The 19255-nt window shown below is 49.7% G+C and overlaps 1 protein-coding gene across 2 annotated transcripts in view; it reads left to right on the forward strand.

The window, feature by feature from the left end:
- mapkbp1 (mitogen-activated protein kinase binding protein 1) overlaps positions 1–19255 on the forward strand; it is a 420608-nt gene that overhangs the window by 355459 nt on the left and 45894 nt on the right. For both annotated transcript variants that reach the window (XM_072486182.1, XM_072486183.1), the window contains 3 exons: positions 3582–3646; positions 7774–8034; positions 12253–12422. In XM_072486182.1, the coding sequence (XP_072342283.1) occupies positions 3582–3646; positions 7774–8034; positions 12253–12422 (496 nt within the window). The remainder of the gene's footprint in view (positions 1–3581; positions 3647–7773; positions 8035–12252; positions 12423–19255) is intronic.

Below are 19255 nucleotides of genomic sequence, written 5' to 3' on the forward strand. Positions count from 1 at the left end.
AGAGACCCCAGGTCATAATAGTGACGTGGAACGTGAGGGGGACCAGAGAAGAGATTGAGGGTTTTTACACACTTGAAAAGCTTAAATGCCAATGTTGTGATGCTGCAGGAGATCCATCTGAGGGTTAGGGATCAGGTGAGGCTTAGGAAGGGCTGGGTGAGTCAGGTTTTGTACTGACAGTAGGGCTCGGGAGGTAGCTGTATTGGTGGGCAAGAGGGTGAGGTTTCAGATGGAGAAGGTGGTGGGGGGACCAGGGGGGGCAGTTACGTGCCGGTGATGGGGGCGCTAGAGAGGAGGTTGGTGGCACTGGCAAGCGTATATGGCCCCAACTGGGATGATGCAGGGTTTGTGAAGAGGATGCTGGGTGCCAAATCGGATGTGGACACCCACGAGTTAATAGTGGGGGGAGGGGCGGATTTGGAATATGGTGCAGGAACCAAAGGTGGACAGGTCTCAGCCACACTCGCTGGCCCAGTCGGGGAGGGGGGCCAAGGTGTTGGCTGGGCTCATGAGGGAGATGGGAGGAGCGGACCCGCAGAGGTTCTTATACCTGAGGGAACGGGAGTATTTGTTTTTCTCCCCGGTACACAAGGTGTACTCGAGGATAGACTTTTTCATGGTGGTGAAGGCGCTATTGGCTGGGGTCAGGAGGTCGAACTACCCGCAATTGTGAGTTTGGACCATGCTCTGCATTGGTTGGATGTGGTTCTGGAGAAGGGGGTGGCTCACTGGCCAGGGTGGAGAATGGACGTGGGGTTGTTAACGGACCGGAGCTTTTGTGATAAGATCGGGAAGGTGATTGAGGAACATGTGGGGTTTAATTGCACAGGGGAGGTTTCGCAGTTGGTGGTTTGGAGGCTCTGAAGGCAGTAGTGAGGGGGAGGTGATTTTGTTCATAGCAGTCCATTCCACACCCTAACCACTCTCTGAGTAAAGAACCTACCTCGGACATCCCTCCTATATCTCCCACCCTGAACCTTATAGTTATGCCCCCTTGTAACAGCTACATCCACCCGAGGAAATAGTCTCTGAACATCCACTCTATCTATCCTCCTCATTATCTTATAAAATTCAATGAAGTCGCCTCTCTTCCTCCGCTCCAAAGAGAAAAGCCCTAGCTCCCTCAACCTTTCCTCATAAGACCTATCCTGCAAACCAGGCAGCATCCTGGTAAATCTCCTTTGCACCCGTTTCAATACTTCCACATCCTTCCTAGAATGAGATGACCAGAACTGCACACAATACTCCAAATGTGGTCTCACCAGGGTCATGTATAGTCGCAGCATAACCCCGCGGCTCTTAAACTCAAGCCCCCTGTTAATAAACGCTAACACACTATAAGCCTTCTTCACGGCTCTATCCACTTGAGTGGCAACCTTCAGAGATCTGTGGACATGAACCCCAAGATCTCTCTGTTCCTCCACATTCCTCAGAACCCTGCCGTTGACCCTGTAATCCGCATTCAGATTTTTTGTCTACAGGGAAAGCGGTGCACCAGTTGAGAAGGGTGAGGGGGGGCTGTCTACATGCACGGGGAGAAGGCTGGCTGGCCAGCTCTGGAGGGAGGCAGCGGTGAGGGAGATTGCTTGGTACGGGATAAGATGGTTAAGCTGGTGGTGGCCCCGGAGCAGAGCAATACTGTACTCAAGGAGTTTTTTAGGGATCTAGATAGGTCGGAGCCACTGGGGGAGGAGCGGGGAATGATGTAGTTTCTGGACGGGTTGGAGTATCAGAGGCTTGGCGAGGAGGATAGAGCAGGGTTGGAGGGGCTGGTGGGGGAGCAGGTGGTGAAGCAGGCGATTGGGAGGGTGCAGGCAGGGAAGGCGGCGAGTTCCAAGTTGAATTTTATAAGAAATTTAAGGCCAACTTTACGTTGATGTTGGGAATGTTTGAGGATGCGATATGTAGGGGTGTCTTGCGCAAGTGATGGGGCAAGCTTCTATTTCGTTGCTGCTAAAGAAGGATAAGGACCCGGTGGAGTGTGCGTCATACATATCTCTACTGAATATAGACGCCAAGATACTAGCAAAGATGTTGGCGTCAAGGTGTCTCCCAAAGCTGATTGGGGAGGATCAGATGGAGTTTGTGAAGGGAAGGCAGTTGGTCTCGAGCGTGAGGAGGTTGTTGAATGTGGTCCTGTCCCTGGCAGAGAGAAAGGAGAAAGGAGATGGACCTGATTAACACTACACCCCTGTATGCTTCACTCAATGCCAGAGTCTATGTAGTTACAATTGTGTACCTTCTGTTGCCCTACTATGTATTTTCTTTACTTTTCATGTACTTATTGACCTGTTGAGCTGCTCGCAGAAAAATACTTTTCGCTATACCTCGGTACACTGTGACAATAAACAAATCCTATCCAATCCAAGGTGGTGGTGGTGCTGGATGCAGGGAAGGTAGAGTGGGATACTTGATGGCGTAATTGGAGAGATTTGGAATTGGGCCGAGATTTGTGGCGTGGGTGCGGCTGTTGTATAAGAACCGATGGCGAGTGTTCGCACTAACAGACTAAACTCAGGGTACTTGCGCCGGGGTATGAGACAGGTGTGCCCTATGTCCCCCCTATTGTTTGCATTGACTATAGAGCCCTTGGCCATTGCGTTAAGTAGCTCGGTGCTGTGGAAGAGGATAGTAAGGAAGGGGGGTTGGAACATAAGGGGCGGGACTCTCCAACCCCCCGCCGGGTCACAGAATCACCGGGTGGGTCGCGATTCACGCTCTGACGCCGGTCCGCCGATTCTCCGGTCACCGGAGAATTGGCGCCAGTCGGGGACAAAAAAACAAGGACTCTGGCGGGAACTATCTCATGTGCAACCTCCTTCTACATGCCGCCACCGCAAGTTGTCCAACAGTATCATATTACTTGTACTCGGCAATGGGAATCCCAAGAGTACGTCTTAAGTGTTGTTAGAAAATGGGAGTCCAACAGTATATGTTGTTGGTAGTACTGACTGATTGGGAGTGCAATACCATTAGAGTGACTCGATACTGGGAGTCCATGATTAACCAGAAAAATTATCATAAATCATAGAATCCCTACAGTGCAGAACAAGGCCATTCGGCCCATTGAGTATGCACTGACCTTCGAAAGAGCCCTCTACCCATGTCTAATCACCTGTCCACCTCGCCCTATCCACGTAATGGAACCTGCACATCCTTGGACACTAAGGGCAATTTATCATGGCCAATCCACCTAACCTGCACATCTTTGGACTGTGGGAGGAAACCGGAGCACCCAGAGGAAACCCACACAGACACGGGGAGAACATGCAAACTCCACACACTCACCCAAGGCTTGAATTGAACCTGCATCCCTGACACTATGAGGCAGTGGTGCTAACCATTTTATTAACCACGCCACCCCCTCACATAATGCTATAACTTCATACAATAAAGTTAAAAACGTCAGTCTAAAATAAAATAATTATCGGCATCATTTCAGGTAAATGTGTCAAGATTACTGTACCGCACTGTTGAAAAGCAGGGCGTTAGTTGACTGTGCATGGGAGCTACGGCAGTACTTCTCCTGTGCAGCGACCCGGATAATGCATTTTGACGTCCCTCCTTTTTGTTTATTCCAGAAATCCCCACAGGAATACAGTACTCTGGGAGTGTGAAGAGCCTGTACTTCTGGGAGAATAGTAAGGTAAGCTTTCATCTGCTCCAAAAGCATTCAAAGTTTCAGCTCAGGAACAGGAATAGTATGCCTGTTTTTTAAAAAAGTGTTGAAGCCATAGAATTTTTAGATGTACTTGAGTATGCCAAATGTGTCCATTTTCTAAGACATGATGGACGCGATTCTCTGAAATGGAGGCAGAGTGTTCGCGCCGTCGTGAACGCCGTCGAGGTTCACGACGGCGCGAAACGGCCCCTATCCCGACCGATTCAGGGCCCGAATATGGGCTAGGAGCGGCACCGCGTCATTTACGCGCGCCAGGCCTTGGCGCCGCGTAAAGGCGGCGCCACATACATGACGCGGCCGGCGCCGCATAACTGGCGTCACCCGCGCATGCGCGGGTTGGCCGGCGCCAACCCGCGCATGCGTGGTTGCCATCCTCCCTGAGTCCGCCCCGCAAGAAGATGTCCGATGGATCTTGCGGGGCTGCGGAAGAAAGGAGGTCCCGTTTCAGAGAGGCCGGCCCGACGATCGGTGGGCACAGATCGCGGGCCAGACCCCATTTGAGGCCCCCCCTGGTGCAGGATCCCCCCTCCCCATCCCACAGGCCGCCCGCCCACAGCGTTCCCGCGCTGTTCCCGCCGGCAGCGACCAGGTGTGGGCGGCGCCGGGAGGAACCTGCCGTTTTGGGCAGGCCGCTCGGCCCATCTGGCACTGAGAATCACGGGGGTACCGGTGAATCGCCATTTTGGCTGTCTCGGGCGATTCACTGGAACGCGCCGCGCAAAACGCGATTGTGCCGATCTGGCCACTTCCGTGAATCGCGGAGGGCGTCGGACCGGTGTCGCGGGAAAATTTGGCGACCCAGGCGATTCTCTGAAACGGCGCGGGAGCAGAGAATCGCGCCCGATATCTTTCACATACACTAACTCACTGACTCATATACCCACGAAATGAACTATAGATTATCCACATTCATAGACAGTAAACATTATTTATGTGGATTAATCATTATATATACATATGTATAATATAGATACATGTATATAAATATGTGTCTTTTTATGTTTCATGCATTAGTGCAGGAGTTAACAATTCCCCAGAATCTCCTCAAAATATTCTTTGGACAATATGCTCACTTCTAAAATTACAGCGACACCACTATCATTTCCAGTTCTCACCTCTACCTATCTTATCATGCTGTTTGAGTAAGATTACCATTGTAATAGTGGGTTGTGGAATCTATTGGAGAGTGGGCTGAGATTGTCCAAACTCATTGCACGCAGGACATTGACATCAGATAGATAACTCAGCATGAGATTGTCCCAGAAATGCATGGGCGCAAATCAACTGTGTCACCCTGTCTGCTTGATACAAATTTATGCTATAACAGTAATATTCTCTTGCCATCCAAAAGGGATTTTTGAGGCTTTTGGGATTTTTTTCCAGGCTTTTCAGGCTGAGGAAATGCCTGGTGAGACAGGGTCAGGTAGTGCTTTATTTTACATCAGGTGTGCGTGCAAAACAATTCGGGTTGGATTCACTTGGGGCAGAATTTCCGCCCCTCCCGCAATGTGTCTTCTGGCGGCAGAAGTGGCTCCCCATTGGCTGATACCAGGATATTCCAGTCCCACCAATGTCAAATGCATTTTGCATTGTTGGTCCGCCGTGCCATCAGAGAACCCGCAATGGGTGGGGGGTCGCCATAGGTGGGACCACAAGGTCCCGCTGGCAGGAAGGGTCAGAAAGTTCAACGCTCCGTACAACCGGCCTTTCTGTTTTTATTTTAGTCATTCATTGATCATGAGTGTCATTGGCAAGGCCAGGATTTATTGGCCTTCCCTAAGGGCCCTTGAGTAGGTGTCCAAGATCCAGCTTCTTGAGAAAATCTGACTGGCTTGCTGGCAGTACTTCAGCAGGCAGCAAAAAGGAAACTGCATTGATATGAGTCCGGAGTCGTATATGAGCTGGACTGGATAAACGCAACAGATTTGCTCTCCTCGTGAACCTGATGGGGTTTTTTACAACAATCCTATAGTTTCACGGTCTCCATTCCTGCAACTCACTGTTTAGTACAGATTTGTTGAATGTAAACACCCTGCTGACATTGTGGGATTTGAACCCTTATCTCTAGATCGATCATCGAGGATTCTGAATTACTAGTCCAGTAACATAACCGCTATGCTACCATACCCCTCATATTTGTAATAATGCAATAATCAAGGCATTCTGTTTCCTACATCAGGGACTGACTTGACCAAAATAAATTACCTCCTGAAAATATCAAAGCTTAGCTCATTAGCATTTTAATCACCGATTGGCCTTGACTGTGATGCCATCTGCCAGGAGCGCCACATAAACTGTGGTGAAACACTTACTGCCCCAGTGCTGTTCTTGACTGGCCATTCGTATTTACATTGGGCCCAGGTATCCACCTCTTCCAATCAAGAACCAGTGGCGTATTGATATTGTCACTGGACTAATGATCCAGAGACCCAGGGTAAGGTCCTGGGGGCCTAGATTCGAATCCCACCACGGCAAATGGTGAAATTTGAATAGAAATCTGAAAGCTGACCAACCATTGTCAATTGTCACAAAAACCCACCTGGGTCATTAATATCTTTTCAGGAAGGAAATCTACTGCCATATCTGACACTTAAAATGCCTCTTCAAGGGCAAATAGGAATGGGCAATAAATGCTGGCCCTGGAGCAGTTCTAAGGTGCCAATGGGCAGAGGGTGCACTGTGCATGCTCTGCCTCCAGATGCCCGGGGTTGAGCGACCTAACCAGTGGCAGGGGGACCTCTGAAGCTGAAAGATAAGGACAATACGTGCCATACATTAGCAAGGTCTGTAGAGTGAGCTGTGGAAGCATTCCTTCCCTCACCCTCCCAAAGACCAGTCCACAAGTAACATCCACTCTCGTGTGCCATTGTTAACTTGTGGGAATATACTCTGCCTCAGAACCTCAACTTTTAAGTAATCACTTTAATTTTCCCAAATCATGTGAAGAATTGACAAAAAACCATCCAGAATGGTGGCAGCCTCGTGGTTGACGGATCCTTGGGTACGTTTTTGTTCTCGTCTGTCATTATCATCCTTAGCAATGTAAACAATCTGGCCGGACAACATGGTCAATAACCACACACCTCCTGTGCTCAGTGCCCCTGGACAATGGTGAGCAGAACCAACTGGAACAAAAGACAGTGGGTTCGCTGTTTGGGGCACTTTGCAGGTCAGCGCCAGCATATGCCGCCATTCCCCAGTTTCCATCTCCTCTTGAGCCTCCATTTCCCAGTCCACCTTTCCTCGAGTCCCCATTACCGTGCCCTTCTTCATTCGCTCCATTCTCAAGCCCCCCCCCCCGCCCCGCCCCCATTGCCGCTAAAACTCAAATTCCTGAGACACTCCTCCGAAATCCTAAAACACTGATGATTCCTTACTTTCCCGATTTCCCATTCATCAGCTCCCTTTCGAACTATTCTCCACACGGTCCCTGCTCTCTGCGAACGATGAAACCAAAATGGAAATTTCTTTCCAACTGCCAGTGATGTCACTGTGTGGGTTGCGGGCTCACAACTGTGGGGAATTTAAGTCACAGCTCAGCTGAGAGCCTGGATTTGGCTCTCAGAGGAGGATTCCCCATTCTAGCAATTTCTCAAATTTAGAATTCTCACCTTTTGCGTTCAAATTCCTCCATGCTTCACCGCTCCCTATCTCCATCATTTCTTCCAGTCCCACAACCTGCCGAGGCTTCGGCGATTTTCCTATTCTGGACTATCCAACTTCCTCAATCTTAATTGCTTCACCATTGGCAGCCGTGCTTTCCGCTGCCTCGTCCCCAGGTTCTGGAATTTTCTCTTGACGTCTACGTGATCCTTTTTCGCCTCTCACTGCTCCTGAAAACTCCCCTCTTTGACCAAACCTTTTGTCACTTGCATCCCCCCTCCCCCCAATCTCTTCATGTGACTTAGTGGCAGCTTTTGCTTGGTACTACTTCCTATAAAACACCTTGGGAGATTTAACTGGGTTTAAGGCGCTCTATAAATGTAGGTTTTTGTTGCGATGGAGGGTGTCACTTCGCCTCACAGAGTTATGACTTTGACTTGCCAGAACTGAAGCCTGTTGTAATGTGAACTCACCTCCTACTTCTGCAGACAGATGATGTGCCAATAAGATTGGACTCGATGCACGATCTTGCCCCGAGGCCCCGGGGACGATGGTCCCGCTGTGCCAACAACCTTGAGCTGAGTGTGAAGTCGATGTTGGACCTTCGGAACCTGGACTCTTTTGCCTTCTCGCCCTCGATGGAGTCCGTGTCCCAGTCAGGAACGACGCTGTCCAGGGGCAGTGTGTGTGAGGAAACCAGTGATCAGGAGCGCAGGGTCCGAGTCAGCATAGAAACTCTGCTGAGTGATGTGAGTCTTGTTCCCAGAAGGAGGCCATTCTGCCCTTTTGATGCCTGTGCCAGCTATTTGAAAGAGCTGTCCAATGAGACTCACTCCCGCTTTTCTTTCCCCCCCCCCCGGCATCCCATAAAATGTGTTCCCTTCAAATATTTATCCCATTCTCTTTCAAAATTACTGTTGAATCTGCTTCCACCACAGTTTCAGGCCGTGAATTTCAGATAGCAACAATTCTCTACATTTAAAAAAAAAATCCACTTTTGCCAGTCATCCTATTCTGTGTGCTCTGCTGACCAATCTGTTTGCCAGGGGAGAAAGATTCTTCTTTTACCTCCCTAGCCTCTGACTCACCCGCCTCCCCCATTTCCCCAGGAATCGCACCCTCCCGGTGGATCTCCCTTCAGGTCCCCGGGACTTCTCGCCAGCATCAGTCCCTGTCACGCTTCCACTCGACGGTCCAGGCCCCCCGCCGGTGAGTGACACTCCACTGCTGGGTTGCCAAATGCCCACCCTCTTCATGCCTACCACCCTTCATGCCTCCATTGTCACCCCCTCCTCCATTTTCATGGTTCCCCCTTTTTATTCCACATCCTTCATGCCTACCCATCATGCCAACCCCCCTTAATGCCTCCCCTTCACCCTCACCCTTTATGGCCCCCTCCCTTCGAGGCCCCCCACTCCACTTCATGGCCGGCCCACCTTTTCATAGTCCCCTTCCCTTCCCTTCCCCTTCCCAGATCCCCCCCCCCCCCTTCCCGGCCCTTCTCCCCACCCCTTCATGGACCCCCTCCTCTTCAAGGCCTTCCCCTCCTCTTCAAGGCCTTCCCCTCCTTTCACCTTCATTCCCCCCTCCCCATCATGACCCCTTCCCCTTCATTCCTCCCTCCCTTCCCCTTCATGCCCCCCCCAAACCCCCCCCACCCCTCCCACCCCGGCCTGAGGCGAGTTGGCCCAAGAAGACTGGGCACAAATTGTTGAGGGTAGGACTTTTGAGGAACAATGGTGGATGTTCAGGGAGATATTAAATACCTCTCAATTAAAGTATATTCCTGAGAGGAAGAGGAATTGTAAAAGGGAGAAATACGTTCCATGGCTAAACAAGGAAGTCAAGGAAGACATAAAGGCAAAAACGAGGGCATACCATACTACAAAATCTAGTGGTAAACTGGAGGATTGGGAGAACTTTAAGGTTCAGCTAAAGACTGCTAAAAAATATAATCAAAAAGGCTAAGATGAACTACAAAAGGAAACCAGCAGAAAACATAAACACTGATACCAAGAGCTTCTATAAGTATATAAAGAGGAACAGAATAGATAAAGTTAATGTTGGGACTTTAGAGGACGATACTGGTGAGGTAATAATGGGGAACGCAGAGATGGCAGAGGCACTGAACCAATATTTTGCCTCTGTCTTCACGGTAGAAGATAATTTAAAAATTCCAAAAATTGCAGTTAATGCAGAGGAGGAACTTGGTGCAATAACCATCACTAGGGAGACAGTATTGAATAAACTAATGGGATTAAAGGCAGTTAAATCTCCCGGGCCTGATGGACTGCACCCCAGGGTATTAAGGGAGGTGGTAGCAGAGATTGTGGATGCATTGGGTTTGATAATTCAGAATTCCCTGGATTCTGGAAAGGTCCCGATGGGTTGGAAACACACTTATTCAGAAAGGGAGAGAGGCAAAAAAAATCAGAAACTATAGACCGGTTAGCTTGACCTCTGTGGTGGGGAAGTTGCTGGAATCAATCAATAAGGAGGAGATAACTGAACATTTGGAAAGACAAAGCTCAATCCTCCAGTGTCAGCATTGTTTTATGTAGGGTAAAGTCATGCTTGACAAACTTGCTTGAGTTCTTTGAGAACATATCCAGGAAGGTCGATAATGGGGAACCTGTGGATGTGGTGTATCTAGACTTCCAGAAGGTGTTTGACAAGGTGCCAAATAAAAAACTGATCCAGAAGGTGAGATCGCAGGGGGTTGGGGCTAGAATACTAGATTGGATTGAGGATTGGCTGACTGACAGAAAGCAGAGGGGCTAGATGAATGCATCCTTCTCTGGCTGGTGAACTGTAACTAGCGGGGTACCACAGGGGTCAGTCCTCGGACCTCAACTGTTTACAATCTATATAAATGATATGCAAGCAGGGACAGAGTGTAACATAGCAAAGTTGCGGATGATATTAAAATAGGTGGGAAAGCAGGCAGTGAAGAGGGGATAAAGATTTTTTGTTTTTAATTTAGAGTACCCAATTAATTTTTTCCAATTAAGGGGCAATTTAGCATGGCCAATCCACCTATCCTGCACATCTTTGGGTTGTGGGGCCGAAACCCATGCAAACACGGGGAGAATGTGCAAACTCCACACGGACAGTGACCCAGAGCCGGGATCGAACCTGGGACCTCAGCGCCGTGAGGCAGCAGGGCTAACCCACTGTGCCACCGTGCTGCCCGGGGTAAAGATTTTACAGGTGGATGTAGACAGGCTAGGAGATTGGGCCAAAATTTGGTCAAAAAAAATTGAAAGTCAGATTATTATCTAAATGGAAAGCAGATTGAAGATGCGCTTGGGCAGAGGGATTTGGGTGTCTTTGTTCATGAATCGCTGGAGTTCAGAAGGATGAGAGGGGATCTGATCGATGCACGTAGAATACTAAAAGGGACTGATAAAGTAAACGTAGACCAAATGTTCCCCCGAGTGGGGCAATCTAGAATGGGAGGTCACAGATATAAGTTGAGAAGCGGTAGATTTAGAACTGAAGTGAGGAGGAACTACTTCTCGCAGAGGGTGGTAAATTTGTGGAACTCACTGCCCCATAGTGCGGTGGAATCTGAGTCATTAAATGGCTTCTAGATGGAGATAGATATATTGCTGATTTTAAAAACGGGTTAAAGGGATATTGGGAACAAGCAGGGAGGTGTATTTGAGACCAGGAAGAGATCAGCCATGATCTGATTGAATGGCGGAGCAGGCTCAAAGGGCTGAATTGCCTACTTCTGCTCCTAATTCCTATGTTTCCCCTTCAATGGCTACGAGAAGGCCTCATTGAAGGCCTCTCATGCCTGAGTGGTGCCAGTTGCTTCTATGGTGGAAAAGTACCTCCAGTGCAGGCATGCTGTTCAGGCATCAGCGGTTGAAAATGATCCAGTTTTAAAAAGAATTGCTTTCAGACAAAGCATCTTGTCTTTCTAGAAATCACTTCCGAGTGGAAAAAATCCACTGTAGAAAAAATGCAGTTAGACAGGACACCTGCTCCAAAAGAGGAAGCCCTTCAGAGTTAATGGACCATGAAATACTATAAAAACAAACAACGCTAATCCCTCCCTTGAGATAGCCTTCAGCTGTCAATCGAGAGGCTTATGAAAGTCAATGGGGTGTGAAATTCAATGTAAACAACCAAGTACAAAGGGATAAAAGCAGGCTTACTTCAACATTGAAGCTACAGAGCCTATTGAGACTTCAAAGGGACTGAAATGCTTCTTCAAGAAACAAGCTGCAGAATGGTTCTGTCCTGTGAGGGGGTTTGAGGACAGACAGGCTGCAGCTGTGCTTTGCCCAGTTTTGGGGGTTAAACATGAAAAGAAGCAGGCTTCAAGGCTTCACATACGCAAAGTGACCCTCATCTCGGGGAGACCCAAACGTGGCCCCCTCCAGCTCAGCATGAGCCCCCCAACCCCCTTGTAGGACCTCCACAGCCTCAAGTCAGTGGCTGCAGTACCCTGTGCTCCCTGAAGGTATTGGAGAGGGGTACTTGCTTGCTCTCCCTCGGAGGCCGTGGTACCTGGTTCCCACTTTTAAGGACCAGTAGTGATTCACATTGGCCACCCAATATGCCCAAATAGGCAATTGGTCAATTCTCATTGGTATCCAATATGTCCATTGATCAATTAGTTAGTTCTCGTTAGTCACCCAATATGTCCACTCTCATGGTGCATCACCAAGTCACACCCATCGGAAAGCGACCCGGCTCTTCCTTAAATCAATTGGATGATTTTTTTTTTACCATCAATCAGCCTATTTTGCCTTGTCTTCTATTTTTATAACTGACAGCTGGAATGTTACTTTAAAAAAAACACCATTTTCTTTAATGCGTCTGTGGTTTGTGTCCCAGGATTGCTTGCACCAATGTTGTGTAAATTAGTCTCTAATTCCTGGAGGGCTGTCTTGCAAACCATGCCGGATTCAAAGTCCCATCCTGAGACCCTGTCCTCATTGTTTCCCCGACAGATAGAGGAGCAGGAGTCGGCGGACACGCACAGCTCGTCCTTTGTCAGGCCCTGCAGCATCACACTACCCGTATGTGAAGAGGGTATATTCAGCCAGGAACTGGAGACACCAGAGATTGAGGAGCGTACCATCTACCCGGTTCACATGGGGAGTACCGGCGAGGCGGAGTGGTGAGTACTGACACTTATTCGAGACCTGTGTCCACAAGGGTAGAAAATGGGGGCTCAGGCTGGCGAACGAGCAACTTTTGAAAATGAAACGATTGGTGCTAATGTTTGAAGCCAGCATGTCACTGGTGAGTGTTTGAACTGTTTTAATTTCTCAGGCTGCCAAATAAGGAACGGAATGAGGACATTTATTCTTCAAATGAGTGGTTGGAGTTGAGGTCAGTTCCAGGTGGAAGATTAGGTTTTGGAGTGCTATTTTGAGCATCTGCTGTTGACCTTTTTTGAGGGGGAATCTCTTTCTTAGCGTTCATGCCATGATTTCCACAGGCTAACCAAGTCACACATAGACGAAAACCTGTGACTTCACTCCCTGCCCAGATATGGGCGAACAGTTACCTCCCACATTGTGGTAAATTGCTCACTCGACAATTGAGGGAATGCATGCCATTAATTCCACAACTTTAAAATGCCTCACCTTAACGTCTTTATATACAGACTTTATTCAAAATTTAGATTGCCCAATTATTTTTTCCAATTCAGGGGCAATTTAGCGCGTCCAACCCACCTACTCTGCACATTTTTGGGTTGTGGGGGCGAAACCCACGCAGACACGGGGCGGGCGATTCTCCGAGCCCCGCGCCGGGCCGGAGAATTGCCGCAACCGCGCCCCGACGCCGGCGTGCGATTCTCCGAGGTGCGGAGAATCGGCACCACTCCGCGCCACACGGATACAACAGAGTGGCGCCGGCGCCGTTCACCCCTGGTCGCTGCCGGCGGGAACTCTGCACGAACAGTCGGGGGGCGGCCTGTGGGGGGGGGGGGGGGAGAGCCTCCGATGGGGTCTGGCCCGCGATCGGGGCCCACCAATCGGCGGGCCGGCCTCTTTCCCCAGGCCTACTTCCCTGCGTGGCCGGCCCCTGAACACTGACGCCATGTTGAGTCGGGGCCGGCGCACTAAAGAAGTCCCCCACGCATGCGCAGGTTGGCGCGGCGAAGGAGGCTGGAGTGGCGTGAACCGCTCCAGTGCCGTGCTGGCCCCCTGTGGGGGACAGAATAAGTCGTACCCGGGCCTGGTTCGCGCCGTCGTGAAATGCGACGCCGTTCACAACGGCACGAACACTTGGGCTCCATTTGGGAGAAACCCTCCCGGGGAGAATGTGCAAACTCCACACGGACAGTGACCCAGAGCTGGGATCAAACCTGGGACCTCAGCACCATGAGACAGCTGTGCTAACCACTAGGCCACCGTGCTGCCCTTTATATACAAACTTAAACTACCTAACACAAAATGGAGCACTTTAGGAATGTAGGTAAAGGGGCAGCACGGAGGCGCAGATAGTTAGCACTGCTGCCTCACGGCGCCGAGGTCCCAGGTTCGACCCCGGCTCTGGGTCACTGTCTGTGTGGAGTTTGCACATTCTCCCCATGTCTGTGTGGGTTTCGCCCCTACAACCCATAGATGTGCAGGGTAGGTGGATTGGCCACGCTAAATTGCCCCTTAATTGGAAAAAATGAATTGGGTACTCTAAATTTTTTTTAAAAAGGAATATAGGTAAAGAATCAGGCCATTTGGCCCCTCCAGCCTGCTCTGCCATTCAGTTAGACTGTGGCTGACCTTTACTTTAACTCCATCTACCCATCTTGGTTCCACAACCCTTACTGCCAGTTATTATTTATTTCAGTTTTGAAGACCCTCAGACTGAACAGCCTTTTGTGGGAGGGAATTCCACACCAACCCATTTTGCATTTGTGTTGCGAAATGCTTCCTGGCATGGCCCATGAAAGGCCTTGCCCTAAATTTAAGCCTATGCCCCCTTGTTCTAGACTCCCCTCACTGAAGGAAATAGTTTCTCCCAATCGACGCTATCAAATCCTCTGTATCTTCAACATTTCAATTAGATCACTGCTTACTCTTCTAAACTCAATACCAACCTAGTCCTTGCAACCTTCCTTAATAATCTAACCTTTTAGTCCAGGTATCTGGTCAAACAGCCCTACGAACACTCCAAGATCAGTGAATCCTTCCTGAACTGTGGTGTTCAGTACTGAACTCCGTACACTAGAGAAGGATTAACTGGTGCTATTGTCCAGTTAATGGACCCTTTCTCAGTCCTGTGTTTGTTTACTTCAAAATATATGACCCTCAAAATGACCACCTCTGCATGCTGGGAAATTGGCTTTATTTGTATCGGAAGTCAGCCAGTCTGTTGGTTACTGAAGGGCAGAAGCAGAAATAATCCCTGAATCCAGACACACACACACAGACAGACACTCACACAGACAGACACACTCACACAGACAGACACGCCCACACACACAGACACACTCACACACACAGACACTCACACACACAGACACACTCACACTGACAGACACACACTCACACAGACAGACACACTCACACACACATACAGACAGACACACGCACACACACACTCAGACAGACAGACACACACACAGACAGACAGACACACACACATTCTCATACACACATGCAGACAGAGACACACAAGCACACGCACGCAGACACACACGTAGGCACATGTGCACATGCAGAGATGCACACGCACACACAGGGACACACAGATACATGCAGCCACACACAGACACACACGGGCGTGCACAAACACATGCACACACAGACATGGCATGCGCACTCACACATATATAAATACACGTGCAGACAGAGACAACACCCACACACACATGTACACACACAGGCATACTCACGCAAACATGTACACGACACACACACAAAGACACATACACCCATACACAGGTACACACACATACACAGACAGAGGCAAAGGCCCTCTCACTTGCCTGGTTTCAAAGGGAACCTCGTAAATCACAAAGGGGCACCTGGCATCCAGACTTCTGAAAGTGAAAGTGGGCCCCACTTAAGATCCGGCACAATGAAATAGCCTAGACACAAAATATGTATTAACTTTTTCTCAATGGCATAGTTGCCCCCCCTTAAAAAGCATGGGACTGGGCACCTCCCTTGTTGATAGTAGGCACTTGAAGTTTGCAGCCCCCACTCTGTGGCACAGCAAGCCTGGCAACATTTACTCTTACCAAGCACCCTCCCACCTCAGCTGCCCCTTCTACTAAAATGCATAACTCCTTCCAAGCTGCAGAAACCTCACATTCCCCACCACCGCCCCTAGTGTTGCTGGAGTGGCCTCGACGGTACCTTCTGGATTACTCTGTGGCCACGGACGTGTACAGTTTAGAGAGAACACTGCTTTTTAAAATAAATTTAGAATACCCAATTCTTTTTTTTCCAATGAAGGGGCAATTTAGCATGGCCAATTCACCTATCCTGCACATCTTTTAGGTTGTGGAGGTGAGACCCACGCAGACACGGGAAGAATGGGCAAACTCCACACGGACAGTGATCTGTGGCCGGTATCGAACGTGGGTCCTCGGAGCCGTACGTCAGCAGTGCTAACCACTGTGCCACCGTGCTGCCCTTAGAGAGAACACTGCTATGAGAATACTTTTACCACACAGACTGCTGCGGTTCAAGAACTGTCTCAACAGCATTCTCTCACCGGCCAAGTAAGGGCAGTGTGGAAGCACAGTGGTTAGCACAGTTGCTTCACAGCTCCAGGGTCCCAGGTTCAATTTCCGGCTTGGCTCACTGTCTGTGCGTAGTCTGCACGCTCTCCCCTTCTCTGCGTGGGTTTCCTCCGGGTGCTCCGGTTTCCTCCCACAGTCAAAAGATGTGCAGGTTAGGTGGATTGGCCATGATAAATTGCCCTTAGTGTCCAAAAAGGTTAGGTGGGGTTACTGGGTTACGGGGATAGGGTGGAGGTGTGGGCTCAAGTGGGGTGCTCTTTCCAGGGGCTGGTGCAAACTCGATGGGCCGAATAAGTAGGGATTAAAAAAAGACTTGCATTTATATAGTCCCTTTCAGGACCGCTGGACGTCTCAATCTGCTTTACAGCCAATGAAATCCTTTTTGAAGTGTAGTCACTGTTTTTATGGGGGAAAGGCGGCAGCCATTTTGTGCAGTTAGCCTGCTCTCAGAAAGCAATGTGATCATTACAAGGGTAATACACTGATGTCACTATGATTAAGAGATAAATATTGGCTAGGAAACTGGCGATAACTTCCCTGCTCTCCCTCAAAATAGTGCCGTGGGATCTTCTACATCCAGACAGGTGGGCCTCGACTTAACATCTCATCCAAAGACAGTGACAGTGCAGTCGCTCATTCACTACTGTAGTGTCAGCCTTGATTTTTGTGTTCAAGCCAAGGAGTGGGACATGAACCCCAAGCCTGGTGTTGAAGAAGCAAGAGTGTTACAAACATAGCCACAGCTATGGCAGCCCTGCCAGCAACATGCCCATCCTGAGAATGAGTTGTGAGGAAACCAGCATAGTGGTCCTTCCCATGAAGGAACTGCAATATATTCCCTAATGGTTATTCTTTTTTTAATATATTTCATTCCAAACACAATCAACAAATTACATAGTCATCCAAAGATCCAACCAAATTGCAAATAGTTTGTCATTTTTCCCTTTTTCTCCCCTTAATTAACACAACTCCCCCCAAACTAACCCCACCGCACCCACTGGCAGCAAACAAATCCTTGAATAGAGTCAAAAACAGCCTCTATCTTACATAAAATCCCTCTTCTGACCATTGAAGAGTGAACTTAATTTACTCCAATTGTAAGAACTCCGCCGTATCTTCCAGCCACACTGACACCTTTGGTGGCACCGCTGACCTCGATCCCAATAGGATTCGCCGCCGAGCGATCAGAGTGGCCAAGGTCACGACTGAAGTGTTCGGTGGTCTGCCACACAGATGAACCAACACGGTTGTGAATGGTACAACGCAGTTTTATTTCAGACAACTATTTACATTGGTAAACTGTTTACTGAGGTTCGATCATAACCTTTGATTCTGTGGACCTATTCGTAATTCTGTCTTGTGGTGGCACTCAGCACATGGTGGATGTCTGAGTGGCCTGCAATGAGCTCTGTGCCCTGAGCCGTCTCCTGCTCGAGTGCCCAGGAAGTGTTGTGTTCACTGTTTTGTACTGTGCATGCTCTTGCCTGTGATTGGCTGTCGTGCTGTGTGTGTTGATTGGTCCGTTGATCTGTCCATCAGTATGTATGTATGTATGTGCTATGATGTGTGCCTGAATATCATGACATCCCTCCTTTTTTTACAAGAACATGTGCCTACGTGGTCATGAATAGAGATGTGTACTGAGTGTAGCTAAATGTGTGTGTGTGTGCAATATTTACAGCATGTACATGGGGTTAAACTATATACAAGGGGCGATGTCGGGTGCGATATAACAACGAGGTTGTACCATAAACAAAGAACGGTTGAACGATAAAACAAATTCCTGTAACGATAAGAACATAAACATTTTAACACAGTGGTAGTATGAGTTCAATGTACAAGCAGTCTCATAAGTCCAGTCTAGTAGGTGGGCGACAAATTTGGGTTGACCGCCTCAAGGGTAGGTCTGGAACCACCGGCTGAGGAATGGGCCTGGCCACGGGCGATGACGGAAGGGGCATGGTGGCAGGCAGCTCCACGAAGTCGATATCAGGAACATCAGGAGGGCACGGTGTCAGTGTAAGGTCCCGTAGCGAGCGTGGAAGTAGGCGAAGAGCCCAGCGATTGCGCCTACGAATGGATCCATCATGCACGCGAACCAGGAACGAGCGGGGAGCCACACATCGCAGAACTTCGGCAGGTGCTGACCAGCCACCTTCTGGTAGGTGGATGCGGATTTCGTCTCCAGGGGCCAGGGCGGGAAGATCAGTTGCCCGTGTGTCATAGGGCCCTCTTCTGGCGACCGCGCTGCAGTTGCATTCTGTGTAATACCGGAGCATGGTTGGTTGTGGGTGCCAGAATGGAAGGCACAGTGGGCCTGAGGGCGCGACCCATCAACAGCTGGGCTGGTGAGAGGCCAGTGGCTAGTGGGGCCGAGCGATAGGCTAGCAGGCTAGGCAGAAATCTGATCCGGCAGCAGCAGCCTTGCCTTGAAGAGGAGCCGCTTGACAATGTGAACGCCCTTCTCTGCCTTTCCATTGGACTGGGGATGCAGAGGGCTGGACGTCACGTGTGTAAAACCATACGAGGCAGCAAAAGATGACCATTCCTGGCTGGCGAAACAGGGCCCATTGTCTGACGTGACAGTCATCGGAATGCCGTGGCGAGCGAAGGTGTCTTTGCAGGCCCTTATGACAGCGGACAATGTCAAATCGTGCAGGCGTATGACCTCCGGATAGTTGGAGAAGTAGTCAACGATGAAGACATAGTCCCTGCCGAGCGCGTGAAAGAGGTCCACACCCACCTTCACCCAGGGGGACGTCACCAGCTCATGGGGCTGAAGCATTTCAGGAGGTTGCGCCGGTTGGAACCTTTGGCAGGTGGGGCAGTTGAGCACCATATTGGCAATGTCATCACTGATGCCCGGCCAGTATACCGCCTCTCGGGCCCTCCGTCTGCACTTCTCGACCCCCAGATGGCCTTTGTGTAGTTGGTCGAGGACCAGCTTGTGCATGCTGTGAGGAATCACAGTCCGGTCCAGCTTTAGAAGGACACCATCAATGACGGCCAAGTCATCTCGGACATTGTAGAACTGCGGGCATTGCCCTTTGAGCCACCCTCCCGTCATGTGGCGCATCACACATTGTAGAAGGGGGTCAGCCGCAGTCTCTCGGCGAATACGGGCCAGACTGGAGTTGTCAGCTGACAGATTTGCCGATGTGAAAGCCACCTGTGCCTCGACCTGACAGACGAACCCCTCCGAATCTGGCGGCGTGCTCACTGCTCTCGATAGGGCATCCGCAATGATAAGG

The sequence above is a fragment of the Scyliorhinus torazame genome, chromosome 2 (genome assembly GCF_047496885.1).
Source record: "Scyliorhinus torazame isolate Kashiwa2021f chromosome 2, sScyTor2.1, whole genome shotgun sequence".
In the NCBI taxonomy this organism is placed as follows: domain Eukaryota; kingdom Metazoa; phylum Chordata; class Chondrichthyes; order Carcharhiniformes; family Scyliorhinidae; genus Scyliorhinus; species Scyliorhinus torazame.